We start from the raw sequence: 16,447 nt of genomic DNA, 5'->3' as shown, positions 1-16,447 counted from the left end.
AGAGGAGGGTGGAAGCATAGATAATAGACGGAGCGATGCTCGAAAATATTACGCTAATTGCATACCTCTGTTTAGAATTTCACGTGAGCCTCAATAGTCGCAATACAAAACTAGCGAACGGTGGGGATCATTAGATATTTAGATTGTACTTCGTGTTAGCATTATGATGATGTACTTTGTTTTGTAAAATCACTTAGTTTTCAGGGCAAAACTGATGAAACACTTCAGCGCGTAGTACGCTTGCACTAAACCAGGTATGTATATTCTTCAACAAGACAATGATGCCACACTTCGTTACACCATCCACACGATTTAGTTAATCCAGAAAACGAGCATTTAGCATAATTCATTTTAACGGCGCTTAAACAGCTTCCACCCTCCTCTGGGGGGCGCTTCTAATCGATAAGCGCCACCCCGGAGAATGGGTCTGCGAGGACGAGACTAGTGTGAGCCCTCAAGGACAGAGTACAGTACTCCAATTGATAAGCGCTGCGCGAAGAATAGAGTCACATGCGCCTTATCGATTTTTAGGGACCAACTCAAATTTTAGGAGGTTGATTTGTTTATATATAGGGTTTCCAACTCAAAATGAAAAGTTGCTTCCTTTTGTTGTTTCTGGAGATTTTCACACAGACTGACCTTTAAGATAAAGCAAAACAAGTGCTAGAGTATTATTGGATTGCTTGTAGCATTAGTATCAGCGAGTATCAGCATAATTTTAATGCACAAAAACATCCAAAAAGTGGCCACATGACCAAAAATACCATAATAGTTACATTGGACAGCCAATTTGAAAAATCACTGTATTTTAAGGTGATCTAAGTCACAATTAGTGTATTTCGTACCTCAATGGAGACTTCTATATCTTTTTAATGCTATAGCTCATCCTGTATAGCTGTATAATGTGTGCAAAGCACACATGTGATGCATGCATACGCTAGGGGGGGGGGGGGGGGCATGCTCTCCCATGAAATTTGAAATTTAGATGCTCTGAGACTGCATTTGGCAAAAAATTTAGTGTAAAATTATCTGTAAAATAAATGCACATCGAGCATGCACATTGCTTATTATAGGTGCATGCCGCAATAATTAATTAAAATGCTCAACTGATGCATAATTATTTTTCAAAGGGGGTTTCCATGGAAACCTTGAAACTCCCTAAATCCGCCACTGACCTTATTGAAGTGTAACTGCTTCATGGATTGTGTGTGACATGACTGATACATGCAGTGCATGGGTGTGGCCATGTGTGTGCATGCGCACTCATATGTGAGTTGTTGAGCAAGATATTTAGTTGCATTGCTCCAGTTCTTTTAATTAGTGACCAGGGGTACTGAACAAATGCCAACTGCCTATACGTTTCACACATTGGGTAACGCTCAGGGGCTACAAAAAAGAGTCAAACATATAGTATGTTCACGTTGAGCTGAATCCTCAAAAACATTTAATAACTCATGGATGCAATTACACATGATCTTGAAATTTGGCTCATTTGTAGTACTGCTTGATCCGCTAAAAATATTTCAAAATCTTGTTGTTCAAATGTTTGACATAATATTTACAGCCAATCAAAATTTTCACAATACATTTCCTATGGAGAAGCCATATAAGTACAGTATCCATTAGAGCCCTTTCCCGAACTTGTAATGGAGCCAAACCGTACATGTCTGTTGTTGACACCTTTGCTGTTACCAATAATCATCTGGTTGGCAGAAATGTTAACTCTATTGAGAAAAAATCCACTTTTAATTTTTAGCTGTTTTTCAGGGTTCAGCTCAACGTGAACATACTATAGTTGTGGTCAAAAGGCCATGTATAATTACAAGCTAGTTGTAAATGGTAACAGGGCTGCTTATATAAGTCAGACTGAAATGGCAATTACCTGCAATTCTGCACCACAAGAAGTGGCATCAAAGGTAGCTTATAAATTATGTCAGTATAAAATTATAGGTACAAGGTTGCAAATACCTATACTATAGGTTGTTCTTCCTGTTTGGTTTCTGTTCACTATTTCCTTAAATTGTTCCAGATCTCAACCTTTTTTTACAATTTTTCCATCTAATATTTGGCTTGCATGCATGCAGATTCAATCTTGTGGTAGCTAGGCATTGGTCAAAAATTCATGTATTGTAACCCCGCATGTTGAGTGTGCTCCACATACTGGTGAGAACTCTCATCAACCTGCCTACTCTCAACTGACACTTTAACACACAAGGTCTATAGCTCTGTTCACTACCTATAATAACTGTTATAAAATGCAAGCTGTGACTGGTTCAGTACTAGTTTACTATTGACTATGTGTATAGCTGATGCCCATGCATTTGGAGGCTATACTATAGTTGTAAAAATATATAGTTTTTGCAAATGGGTATAGGACTTTGTAGGACTTTGGCCTTTGAACGCCTGGCCTAGGCAGCCCTTCATTCTTGAGACATGATAGCTACAGATTTGCCAGTATGCATTTATTTATCTGGCATGAGTTACTGGCATAATCCTTCTGGAAATGAGCTAGGCCCCACAAAAGAATAGCTTCTGGCACAGCATTAATTCATACACAAATACTGACTGTGTTGGAACTAACAGTCCAAAAACTCTACCTTGGCTCAAACAAAAACAGACCACAACCCCCAATAGTGAATAGCGCTAGAGTCATTTATAGATTTGAGGTTAGTTTTGTCTCGTATAGGGAGTTTTTTAAAATAGTTGTTCCAATACTGAATAAAGACAGGGTTAGAATAGGTAGTATTAGAACACTATTTTTGTTGCTGTGTGCATGGTTGCCATATAGAGGTCACACCTGCCCAGTTGACAGGTGTGGGCTGTGTGACCTGCATGGCAGCTAAAGGCTTTCCTCCTCTGTGTATATTATGTGTGTCCTTGCATATGTGTTTTGTTATTCAATTGATGTGTATAGAACCAGTACTCCATGGACTGTATCTTTGTTTATTTAAATGGCACAATAGTCATGCAGCTGCACCTGATCATGATATCACTGTGCTGCTGATTAATGGCATAATGTTGACATAGATTACGCGCCCCTCTTTACAGCCATGCATTCTCTGAATCAGACAAATTTCACCATGCAGACCCCTGCCCACACTGACACACACAAAAAAAAAAAAAGCAGTCTGAGAATTTTGGATTATTGTGGTATCATAGCCCGGTGCAGCAAACAGTGTCAAGAGTAATACATGTATTCTGGAGGTAGCTACAAAGGAATTTTGGTGACAGGTTTGATTTCTGTTGCATGCACACTTAAATCTAGGAGGATCCTAGGGGCATGCTCCCCCAGAAAATTTTTGAAAATTATGTGTTTTGAAATTAAATCTGGTAATAATATTTTCACCAAATAACTTTAGAGCTGACATTTTAATTGATATATAGGCTCAGTATGCTTCAGTACTTCTGAAATCTGCTGGCATAGTATAAAGAGCAAGCTAAGGATTTGAGAGGTGGAGCTAATATGTTGTTAGTCTGGTGCCACCCGCCCCTTCTAGTTTTGCGAGAAGGGGGGGGCGGCGGCGCCAGACTAATGTGTTGGTTAAGCCGTCTAAAAATACAAAATGTGACTGATCTATTAGAGTAGATAGCTAATATATAATTGACTACATGCTCTGATACTTCCTAAAATGTACTCCATTGATTGGCTAATTGCATAAAAATAATGATTTGTTTATGATAGTTTTGCCTTGACCAGTTTCTGAAACCCCCCCTCTGGCTTTTAGGATAACTCAAAACCCTAAGATCACGTGAATGACGTCACGTTTTTGCTGGGCGATACATTTTACGCAATAAGCAATTTCACGTGTTTTGAATGAAAACCGCGGTGTGAGACATGTGTATGAAACACCCAGTGTTTGACGGAATTTCACTAGACAGGCATCAAACTGAAGTGAGGCGCTCTTAATACTAATTGTTTGACAGCAACGCTCGACAGCAACGTCCTCCCTAACCGCCAACTGGTAGTTCACCTGTTTGAACCTCGAGTCTTTAAAACTGGTATGGCACATATATTCAATAAAGTCTGCTGTGTGTATGCGCACTAAGTCTGTACGTTATGCAGTGAAGTAATTTCGTCTCGTATGTGAATTTATGTTTATCTAGCTAGTATGCTTCCCATGAAATGAATACCAGTTTAGTAGTAAATGATATTTTGTCACTGCATATTGAATCATTTAAGGTTTAATAAAGTTACCATACCACATTTTCCCATGCATGTGTGGATCATTACTTGAAGTCATAAGTTACATTGTAAATATGATACTCCCTAAAGAGAGTTTACATCACAGGTATCCACCCTACTCTTTGTACTGGACAACAACTGGTGATTTCATGTGTTTGGGTATTAAATTACCTCATGTGTTTCATGTGGATTTTCCCTTTGTGTTGACTGGTAGTTATTTGTTATGCTGCACTTGTTAGATGATGTGAATCACTTTAGGAATTCCACAGCTGTGGAAGTGTTTCACAGGCTTATCCATCTTCATATCATGTTTGAGCAAAGTAACTGCCTAAAGATGAGTTATGAATTCCCTCAAAAGCTGGCCTGCTATAAGCTGACTTAAAATTACTTGGCTTTCTATGCTTGTGTGCATGCAAAATGTGGTGGTCTTTTTTATCTAGAGAATTTACACACAAAAGCATGATAACTGAAGATCTAACTTTAGAGCAGTGCTTTGCCACATTGTTGTCAAGTTAATTTGTTGAGTATACATTTTTGCTTTGAGTTGACTTGGCTCTGATCTTATTCACTCCTTACCTACTTGACTGGTTTTCTACAGTGTGTAAGTTCTTCAGACTGGTACTCAAATGCCATACTGGGTTTGCTTACCAATAACGTAACACCTGTCATGATTATTAGTAGAGGTGTACCGATATACCGATACATATCGTATCGGTGGCCGATATAGACATTTCTACTATATCGGTGGGAGCCGATATTGCTGCTAAAAACCGATACGATACACCGATATACAACTGAACTATCTTGAGGACACTGTCCAATGATCAAGCCATATTATAAACCCTACTATTTAGCTAACAAGGGCGGGAAACAGTAGTTATCTTCCTTGTCTAAAAGCAGTACGTTACGCGAAGCCATCTAAGTGCGTGGATAATTACTGTTTTGTTGTCACAAAGCTTACAATCATACAACAAACACTCAGTGATGAGCCTGGGGAAACAGCAAAAAGATTAACCAAGAGCACGGCATAAAACAACCAGCCATCTCTACAAGCCATTAAAATGCGGAGTAATCCGGACTAATCTGGACTAATCTTGGCAGGGGCATGTATTAAAATATTTGTGGGTGCCTTATAGTCTGAGCTGTCAATAGAGGCCACACCACCATGGGTAACCAAGCATAGCCAATAATCTTAAGACTGTCTTCAGTAGTTTCTTCAGTAGCTAAAATAAAGTTAAACATGGCATATGTGGTTCTTCAAACATAAATAGCTACACTTAGTTATATCGGTATATCGTATCGGTATCGTATCGGTTTGAAAATGATTAATCCATATCGTATCGGTATCGGATCGGTTTAGTTTTCTTATATCGGTACACCTCTAATTATTAGCCTGAACTTTCATGTAGCAGTGTCAAGACATATAGCTTTTTTGGTTAAGGCAGATCTAGAATTTCATAAGGAGGGGTGCACTAGATTCAAAGAACAGTGGTCATAGTTTTGCAGTTGTTCTCAAGCTAGTAAGAAAAATGAAATATGTAGAACGTGTTCATAGCTCACTTAGTTGTTAGCCTTAATGATGCCAGCAAAGATTAAAGGGAAGCATTTCAACCTAAACAGCATTGAATGTTCACTATTCCACAAGTAGTGGTGATAAAGGCACCTTGGTTACAGGGAATACTTGCAATTTCGTGCAAAATGCGTAGTGTGGTTGTACATGCGTGTCTCTTATATTTTGCTATTCTCGAAGTGAAATACAGCGGTTTGCGTGAACCATGCAAAATAATGTGCCAATCAAATGGCACATGATGCTAGCAGAATTTATCAGTTTTGAATGTCAAAAGTAGCTGCAAGTGTTTTAGTGGTACCTGATAGCAATGATTAAGGACAGGAATTACTTCTCATAGCCGAGTGTCATTCTAGTGTGGTATAAAGTCTCATACCCTAATGTATGAATATGTGCATGCATCAAATTTGAATAATTTTTTGTAAGGTTCACGTAGCCCTATGCTATCACGTACCCTGTTAAAGAAAATTTTTGTGTATAAAGCAGTCTGAGGCACGATATGGGTATCCACCATTATTGTGGCGCCAGATAAATCACTTATAAAAACATGCATGCATACGCATTCACACTAGTACGCATTTACACTACGCATTTCTTATGAAATTGCAAGAAGTATTAAATTCCCTGTATAGCTTTTATTATTGTCAGTACATAAAATTTGAAGTAGCAGGGTATTTGGCACTATAATGACATAACAGTGTTGCAGAAGTCAAGTGGCCAGTTCACACACTGGACTTTTACACGGCAAAAATCGTGTACAAATACTGCCTATATTGTGCTATATTTCAGTATTGGAACTACGAAGTTCACTAAACTGAGACAAAAACAGGTCCCAATACTGAATGACATTAGAATCAGTGCTCTGTTTTGTCTCGGTATATATAGTGATTATTTTAGTTTCAATACTGATTAAAGGCGGAATTAGTATAGGTAGTACTGGAACACAAATTTTGCTATGTTATTAATCATCCACAGTTTGTTGAATGTATTTTTGAAATGTGCTTTGGTGGGGACTTCCAAAGAACCCCCTTGAATCCACCCTCGTTCATAGTTAAACACTCAGTGGCAGGTCTAGATGGGTTTCTGGAAACCCCCTTTTGAATTTAGCTCAATGGAAGTCTAAATACATAAACATTGTTGTACTGACAATTTGTCATATCAAACAACTATGCCACTGTGTTTCTGTCACGTGCATGCAGCTGTACTTAACTGACACCATTTATAGCTATTAAATGGTGTTGCACCAATAATCGGTTGAATTATTGGTAACAGCCGAATTAGCTAATTTTACAAGTATCGGTATCGGCTACGAAGCGGAAATAATTTGCTGATTAATCGAAACCCACAATCAATCGTTAATGACGGCAATGAACAGGTGAAAGTAAAGAAGGTGGTGACTGTCACTTTGCTATAACTGTTTTGTAACTGTTTTGGCTTGTTTGCTTGCACAAGTATGGTTGCAAGGCTATAGTAGGCTGTGTATACTTATTGGCCGCCCACGCAATAAGTTGATCACTCTTCACACTGGAATCCCATTATAAACACTGTTTGATAAGCTGGCTTAGATGTTTTATAACTACTTGGCTTCCTTTTCCATGAAAGGAGTTAGTGGCAAAACTGTAGAAAACATTGCAGGTCGGCTGCCCACACAATTAATAACATTGATTACATTATTATTACAAATGCAGTTTATACACATAAACTTTAGGTGATTTTCTGCTCCTCCTCCCCTGTTCTGAAGAATTGAAAAATATTGGTAAATATCTGCATATCGGTTACAGGAATAGGCAAATAATCGGTAAATGTGAAAAAAAATTCATGTCGGTGCTACACTACTATTAAACCCTCAGCAACACTTCACTTTTCATCTCCCACTGCATTAAAAACGATCGAGATACTCTAATAGATAGGGTCCGCAATCCGAAAAATCAACTTTTACAAATCAATCCCCCTACCATTGTGGAATGTTCATTGTAGTATCCCCATTGCTAGATCCACCATGAAACCGGAGACACGATTGTTGTCTTCACAGAAATATCATTCTTAGTATATCACGAGATGCAAAATTTATTTTTAGAATTTCGTGCTCCACACAAAGGACCGGATGAAACTTGCTACTTAGCCAGATCATATCCAGAGTTTTGTAGATAATAAGTACGCACAGTAATAAGCAAATTATTTGCTGAGTGACCGGCACAGGGCTGCTTTCTTTGAAAAAACAGACAAAGAAATATAAATTTTCGATTTCAAACTGCCCTACCACCCACGGCAAGAGAAGCCAACGCTTCTTCATAGTGTTTCGATATGGTTGGGTGTATAGTCTGTCTATTCTGTTAGTTTGGAAAAGATCCGAGACTTCTCACCATCTGGGCATAGATTATCGATAATCTATGATCTGGGTGACAAGTGTCAAAATTTTCTACAGCATTAAAGAATTGTGTCGCACTCTCTAGCCATTTCCAGTGCTTCTACAGCCACAACAATCATTACTTATTGACTAAAACTATGGCAAAAGATGTCTCTGGATGTTCGGTAGCAGCGGTTATCAATTATTATTTCATGCACAGATTCCACGCCTCACTCTAAGCAATGCACCACAGCAGCAAGCTAAATTGTCCAAATTTGACTTCACCTCTCATGCTCCACAGCAGCTTCAAATATTTACTAGATCACCCTACATCACCATTATATTGCAAAATATCCCAAAACAGACCAAAAAAAGCACAAAATCTTTCATTTTCGATTCGAGCTGGGAGGAGCTCCTGGCGAGCTGCTGGTATACTGCATCGTACGAAATCACAGAAACACCAACTGCTAATACTACCAAACTTGTGGACCATAATTTATCATCATTCTAAACAAAATTAGGTGACCAGTGTCACATCAGAAGTACTGGAAAGGACTTTGGCACCATTGAGAGAATCCTGTGGAATGACGACTGAAAATTTTGACGTTCTTCACCAGATGGTGAGAAGTCTCAGATCCTTTCCAGACTAACAGCGTAGACAAACTATGCATCCAACCTTACCACATCACTATGAGGAAAAGTTGGCTTTTCTTGTCTTGGCTCCAGGTAGGGCAGTTTGAATTTGAAAAATTGTGTTTTGTTTTCTGATTTTTGAAAGAAAGCAACCCTGTACCCCTGTACCGGGAACCCAGTGAATCATTTGCTTATTACTGTACGTACTTTTTAACTACACAATAACTCTAGATAATATCTAGCTAAGTAACAAGTTTTGTCCGCTCCTTTGTGCGGAGCACAAATTTTTAAAAACAAAATTAGCATCTTGCGAAATACTGAAATCGATATTTCTGTGAAGACAACAATTGTGTCTCCGGTTTCATGGTGGATCTAGCAATGGGATACTACAATGAACATCCCACAATGGTAGGGGGATCAATTTGTAAAAGTTGATTCTTCGGATTACAGACCCTATAATAGAGCAGTCAAGTAACTACTCTAATAGAGCAATCAAAGCTACAGCTTATAGTCACCACCTTTGCCCTATAGTTAGCTATAGTATTTACAGTTTAAAACATTGGATTTATTAAAGTAGCCTAAAATCTGATCTCAGAGCTTCTAAAATCACAAAGTTTCTGGAGAAATGTCATCAGATGCCTTATAGCTATACCAACTTTCAGAAACCCCCTTTTAAAAATCCTAGATCCGCCACTGACACTAATACGTTAAAGGCATACTTACTTTGTTTGTAACTTACTAACTTATACGAAGAAGCACATCAACTTTTTTATGGATCAAATTACTGTATCCTGCAGTTTCGTATACTTATTGTATTGAAACTACATGTATATTGTTGTTGGTGTGATTTCCACTGATACAGTATAGTCTCATGGCTCTACGTTCTTATGCATGTGTTTTCTATAGGTCATAATGGATATGTCAAACACTACTACTATCCTGAACTATACAAAAGACGATTGTCCACTTCCTGAGCTGTGTGATGATCAAGGAGGTGATAATGTGGGTCTTGCATTTGGTCTCACTATTGCTGCTGGACTGGCCACACTTCTCGGCAGTTTTCTCCCATTTATTCCTTGTGTGAAGAGAACCAGTAAACAATGGCTAGCTTGTAGTTTAGCCCTGGCTGCTGGTGTGATGTTGTATGTGTCCTTCACTGAAATACTGACTAAATCCAACCAGTACTTTTGCTGTGAAATACCAGAGCATTATGACCTAGTTGCAGTTGCTAGCTTTTTCGGTGGAATTCTATTAACAATAGTGCTTGACTTACTGACAAAATTTCTCATAAAGTTGGACTGTGGGTTTTTATACTGTTGTAATTCCAGTTGGTATAAGAATTCCTCAACAAATAAAGGAACCGTGGACGTAACTGAATCAAATTGCCCTTCATGTGTACTACCTGAAACTAACTCTACGTCATCAACTATCAGTAAGGATAAATCTGATGTTATGATTTCTGATGAGTTACCGTCTATCACTAATTTTGCTTGTGAAGAACTGAGAAATACACCTGGTGATAACACGGAGAATAGTGAGCCAAAGATGGTTAGAAGAGCATCTTATGCCGAAATGCTTGACAAGGTGTGTATTGTGTTTAGTTACATGTTTACCAAATGGTGGGGATAAGGTTAACTAGATCACATTCAGTACAGTATCAGCACTGACAGTTGGATGCTCCATTGGGAAATCTTGGTGATTAAAATTAGAGGTGCACCAGTATTGATATCGGTATCAATAAAAAGTTGACTAATTTATTTATTTTATTTAAAACTTTATGGTGTAAACACACCAAAGGCCTGAAGGTAACTTGTACCAACAGCCTTGTACATTACCCTATGTTACTTATTTACATATTTATTTACATACATACATACATACGTACAGTTGCTAAGGAGAGTTTAGATTGAAGGTGGGTGGCTGTAATTGATAAATTCTTGAGAAAGAAGTTAAGTAACATGTACAGTTGCTCTTATCGTCAAAGTTAATAACTTAATGATCATTGGTAGTAATAGGAGTCATTACATATGATTCTGTGCTGCTGGACCTTTCAATTGTGCCAAAGAGACTCTTGTTGACATAAATGTTGTTTCCTCTTAGCCTGACAAAATTCTTGTCAGTGCCATTCTGAGCTAATTGCCACCTTGTTCTCAGATAGACTGCTTCGATTGCTCTTTCTTCTCTGGTCATGACAGGTTTGATTAGAATTGGTCTTGGTACTGAGGATCTTTTAGATAAGACAGATGTTGCATCAAAAGTGCGAAGAAATTTAATTAATATAGGTCTGGGTTTTGGATTGGAGGTATTGTATTTTCCTAGTCGATGGAAATCCCTAATAGATGACTTAGAGAGAGCAGGATCAATATTAGTAAGCACATTTTGCATGGCTTCCATGTCATGTTTTAGTCTAGTGGCTCGTGAACTGTTTGGTTGGGATTCTTTAATTCCATACATGACCACATTAAACAGTTTATCAGATTTTGCCTTGGGAGGTTCAACAAGACCTGAGGAAGGAGTACAAAGGTGATTATGATTACTTATTGGAGTTTCAGAAGTTGTGATGGAGTGGTTAGCTTCTATTAAATTCGGAGTTTTGGAAGTTGAGTTGGATGTGATAGAGTTGTTGGATTCCAAGCTAGAAATTTTTTCAGTCAAAGACTCAACAAGTTGTTTTAGGATGTTAATTTCATCTCTTTGATGTGTAAAAATGCAGTGACAACAGCGGTAAGGTTCTTTCGATTCATTACTAAGGATATCAAATAAGGTTGAAGATAGTCCACTGCATTTACGGTGCATCCAGGCATTACAACGGCCTTCGCAAAATATAGCCTCCTGTCCATCACTAGTTTCTGACCATTCTAAGATTGGCTCGTCACACACAGCACATATATCCTCTGGTTCAGTTACAGTTTCTTTGTTCTTGTCCTTTTGCTGCTTAGAATTTGGTGGGGTAAAATTAGCATGCCTTTTCCTGTCAATACCTCTCTGCTTACTTGGAGATGTAGCATTCTTTGTAGACATTTAGTTGCAGTTTGAATTCAGAGAGTCTAAATAGTGCCCACTCGGGTCAGCAGAATCAGCTGAAGTATAGGATATATTGTAGAAATATGACTTCCCTTGTCATGAAATGTTAGAAAGCACTGAAGTAAAGTGTCCTTGCTTCTTGCCTTGCCTAGGATCGGTTAGAAAGCATCACAGACAATAATGAAGACAGCCAATCCCACAATCGAATCTGATCTTTTTAGCGGATAAGAGCAGATATTACACATAGGTACTATAATTGTCAAAGGCATTCCATGGTTGACTTGGTAGCACTATAGTTAAAGCATGAGTCTTAAGTTGCAAAGGTTTTCATGGCCAGGGTTCAAGTCATACTTTTTCTTTTTTACAGACCTTTTTATCACTACCTTTTTCACAATTCTTTTTTTTTCTTTACATACATGTAGGTTTTAGTGACCACCTTTTAACCCTTAAAGGCGCATATGTGGCAAAATAGAAAACGCATGAAAAATGCATGAAGTTTAACCAACAACTGTTTTCATAACAAAGTGTTATATACTTACAGATGTCAATAATAAAACAGTTAGTACTGTTTCTCCTTGTGTTTCACGATCTTCTTCGTCTAGTTTAAATTGAAAATCTGTCCTCAATTGGCCATCAGCTCACTCTAACGCTTCGCTAGTGAAGATGATAACAAGGTGACTAATCTTGAGGGACTTGCTGAAAGCAACGCTGCTTGAACCGTGCCACAGTGGGCCATATCAACTTGTACATTGACAGAAACACCTTCCACACGACTAGAGTCTACAGTGTTTACAAACCTCAAAGATTGCTTCTTCTCTAAAACTGTATGCGAATTTACATCCCTGTGTTTAAACCGTCATAACTTGGCGAAGGAGCATCAAAATCAGTAAAACTTGGACACCATTTTATTCTTTGTGATGTCAGCATTCCGAAAATCTTGATTTCAAGTCCGTGTGGCCTTCCATATACTGTACGAGTTATCGATCAATCAGTATCAGTAGCCACTATGCGGATGTGGTGCATATGCGTTTTGTAAAGCTTTTTGTGGCTTTAAGGATTAAGTTTTTTGCCACATTTTTTAAACATTTATTGTAGTGTCCATACTGAAAACCTTTATGTTCAGATATAGGTATCAGAATCAGTAACTTTTGTAGCCAATATATTAGTTATCGGAATATTGGAAAATTTCCATATCAGTGCACCTCTAGTTAAAATATGCTAGAGGAGGGGGTTTTACAATTGTATTGGGATGGCAAACAATCACCACATAAATAAAGGGAAAACATGGTCTGGAGCTCATTCGGACCCTATGGACAAGGGAGCATGTACACTACCAATACCATGGGCAAAATTCAAACATGGTGTCCGATGTTACTATGTATATAATTGATTACATCATTCTTGCGCACAACAGAGATACACTGGATGGGCTGCTACTAGAGATGTACCGATAATCGGATCGGTGATCGGATCAGCTGCTGATATGGCAATTTCTACCATATCGGTAATCTGTACAAATGCTCTGAGAACTGATATCGCTACCAATAGTTTGCATGGCAAATACAATGCAATAAAAAGCCTTTTGCTCACTACAAAGCCTCTCTATACTATTTCATAAAATTACAAGAAGCCATATAACTGCGCGTATAAGAACTGCTATTTGTGTTAGAATATCCTTACCCAGATCTTCTGAAAACGGTAGCTGTTACACTTTAAGAATAAAGAACTGCACCACAGGAAGGCTGAACTGATAATCTGTGCATAGTAGTCCATAGGAAGATTGTTGAGTCGAAGGTAAAGCTTGGAATAGTCAAGCAGAGTAATTTCACATGATTAGTGACTGTAGGAAGACTATCCTGCTAAGCCTGTGCTACTATTCCTCCTTCATGCCATTGAACTTCATTTCCATAGCTTTGTTTTGTTGCATTGAAATGTGACGTACTCGAGCATGCACCTTCGCATAATATCCTAATTTGGAAATTTTATAAGTTACTTATTATAGTACATGGCAGCCATGTTTGAATTTTGCTGTTTACGAAGTTATATGCTGCCTTGTCCATAGGATTCGATGTGCTCCTGGTGACCATAACTTCCCATAATTTGCATCCACCTATATGTGACCCAAAGGTGGTACTGTACCCCTGTATGAAATACTATTCAAGTATGTATGCTATCAAGTAGTGCTGAAATGAATAGCAATTTTTACTATTCGAATAGTTGTGAACAAAATGACTGAATAGGGAGTAAGGTAAAACCTAAGAGCTATTTTTATCTTTTCTAAAATAGAATTTGTACAGCATAGATACATTATTTCATTCACAATCTTATGTTTCAAGCTGGCTTTTCCATCTGAATACAGTGTACAAAGTGCTAACAATTATTTGAATAGTGTGGTAATGAATCAAATAGTGTCATACCGACTAAATAGTCAAATAACCAAATAATTGTTTCAGCACTTCCATCAACCATTATTTTGTATACCAGTTTACATCCTACTAACAATCAGGGCGCTCTATAAACCTACAGTATATTAGAGTAACTTATGCATCACTTGTTACATGTTGTTTATCTTTTAGTTGGAGAAGGGATCTATCAAGGAAAACACTGCTGATAACAAACAAGAGCACAGCACGAATAGTCTTCGTAAGATGGGACTGCTGACATGTCTGGCAATTGGGATACACAACTTTCCTGAGGGAATTGCAACATTTGTGGCCACCCTTTCATCTCCATCACTGGGAGCAGCACTAGCTATAGCAATAGCCATGCATAACGTTCCTGAAGGTGTGTGTGTTGCTATGCCAGTGTACTTTGCTACTGGTAGTAAACTGAAGGCTCTGTGGTGGTCATTCCTTTCTGGAATTTCAGAACCAATCGGGGCCTTACTTGGCTGGCTGATTTTTAAAGAGTTGTTTGGCTCAGTTGTATATGGAGTATTGTTTGGCCTTGTAGCAGGAATGATGGTGTACATATCACTAATGGAACTGTTACCAACTGCCTACAAGTATTCTCAAGATAAGACACGTCATTTAGTTCCTGTCTCCCTGATAATAGGGATGGCTATAATGGCATCTAGTTTACTATTATTTTTGTACTGATACAGTATTACAGTGAATTTTATTGCATGGCTAGTGCCCCAGTTCCATGTACATACTGCATTTACATGATATTATTATTACAGTAATCCATTAGTCAACATGGCATTTAGTGATATGCCTTGCTCATTCCAGCACTAAACACCACTGGGTGATGATAAAAGATTTCTAAACAGTAATGGGCACTGGATGTTGTGGCTAGTTACATATGCTTCAGCACTAATCTTGGGTTGGAGAGCCTAGAATATCAGTGTACGTAATACAAAGTTTTTCACAACTTTTAAGTCTATTTCTAAAATGAGCAGTTACAAAATTTGAGAGCCTCAACGGTATGAGTTCTACGTAGAGGGGAATAGATAAAAGGACACTCTGATAACACAGACATCACTTAACACCAACTGAAGACAAAAGAAAACTTATTAACCTACAGCTTTGGATGGGTGAAAAGTAATTAAATGAAGTAAATGCCCAGGCCACAATTCAAGGCAATACAGTAGCTATGGTGTGAAATTTGAAACTGAACTGAACAGTAGTTAAATGTATTATAAGGAGCATGCGGATGTGGCTTGCACTCGAGTTATCAATTCAATTTTTACTTGTTAAACTTTTAATTTCTTTAACCTATGGGTTGGTCAGACCTGTGAAACAGCTAAGTAAGCTGACATGGCCTAAAGAGTCATTTTCAACATACAAAAGTATGCTAAATACAGCTGAAACAATGTGTAAATGGTGTGTTATGACAAGTCCCGACAATCAGTCATGGTGCTATATGCCGACACCTGAACTTGTGCATTATACATGAGATGCACTGCACATTTGTTTGTTATCTCACACATGGTTATCCATTTCACTCATTGCAATTCCTGGAAACCTCAGTTTGCTTGTGAATTAAATCAATGATGCTTTAATAGCTTGAAACAGGGAGTGGGATGAGATCTTGTGACTTTAATTCTCTTCTAGCGACAAGTAGCTAAAATTAATAAAACTCATCAAATCATATTATAATATTTGTAAGGATAAAGGCTTGCACCTGCACATCCATAAAGTATGTACTATAGTTATACAGAATCAAACAATTACATCTGTCCATGCAGTGGTGTGTGAGGGTCTCATGATTATGCTGTCATAAGAACCCTTTTAAACTGATTGTGACAACGTAATAAGTATGCACAGGAAACAACAATAGCCTTGTCATCAGCAGACTTAAAGCATACTAACAAAGGTCTGTGCTTGTTTTCAACCCTTCTTCCCATATGTACAACTTCGGTGACCTGCAGTTCGAATCCTGGAGCTGGAGGAATTTTTTCCTTACTTTGGTCCCTTTTCTGTTACACCTTATTTGCTATAAGTCATTGTTTAAGTCTGAGTCCTTGTAACTAGGTTAGGTAATCCTAACCTAAGGCTGCAGCACAAGTTGCTGTCAGACCTTCAGTGCTGGTCACTGTAAAACGTTAATAATAACTCTATTAATTGGGGTTTCAAGATCATACGCAGTTTTGAGCAAAGCTAAAACAGACAGACTCTCTGTCTTCAGCTTCTGGTAAGTCATAGATGACAGAAATGATTTAGATGTTATAATAGAGCAGTCACAACCAACT

At 38.1% G+C, this 16,447-nt stretch overlaps 1 protein-coding gene across 1 annotated transcript; it reads left to right on the top strand.

The window, feature by feature from the left end:
• The first annotated feature begins 3,784 nt into the window (after positions 1 to 3,784).
• On the top strand, positions 3,785 to 14,938 carry LOC136254525 (zinc transporter ZupT-like). Its single transcript, XM_066047246.1, has 3 exons — positions 3,785 to 3,999; positions 9,637 to 10,314; positions 14,331 to 14,938. Exons 2-3 carry the CDS (start codon positions 9,643 to 9,645, stop codon positions 14,850 to 14,852), a joined length of 1,194 nt encoding a protein of 397 aa, XP_065903318.1. The 5' UTR covers positions 3,785 to 3,999; positions 9,637 to 9,642; the 3' UTR covers positions 14,853 to 14,938.
• The last annotated feature ends 1,509 nt before the right edge of the window (positions 14,939 to 16,447 follow it).

The sequence above is a fragment of the Dysidea avara genome, chromosome 4 (genome assembly GCF_963678975.1).
Source record: "Dysidea avara chromosome 4, odDysAvar1.4, whole genome shotgun sequence".
Taxonomy (NCBI): Eukaryota; Metazoa; Porifera; class Demospongiae; order Dictyoceratida; family Dysideidae; genus Dysidea; species Dysidea avara.
This window is presented reverse-complemented; position numbering and strand designations above follow the sequence as displayed.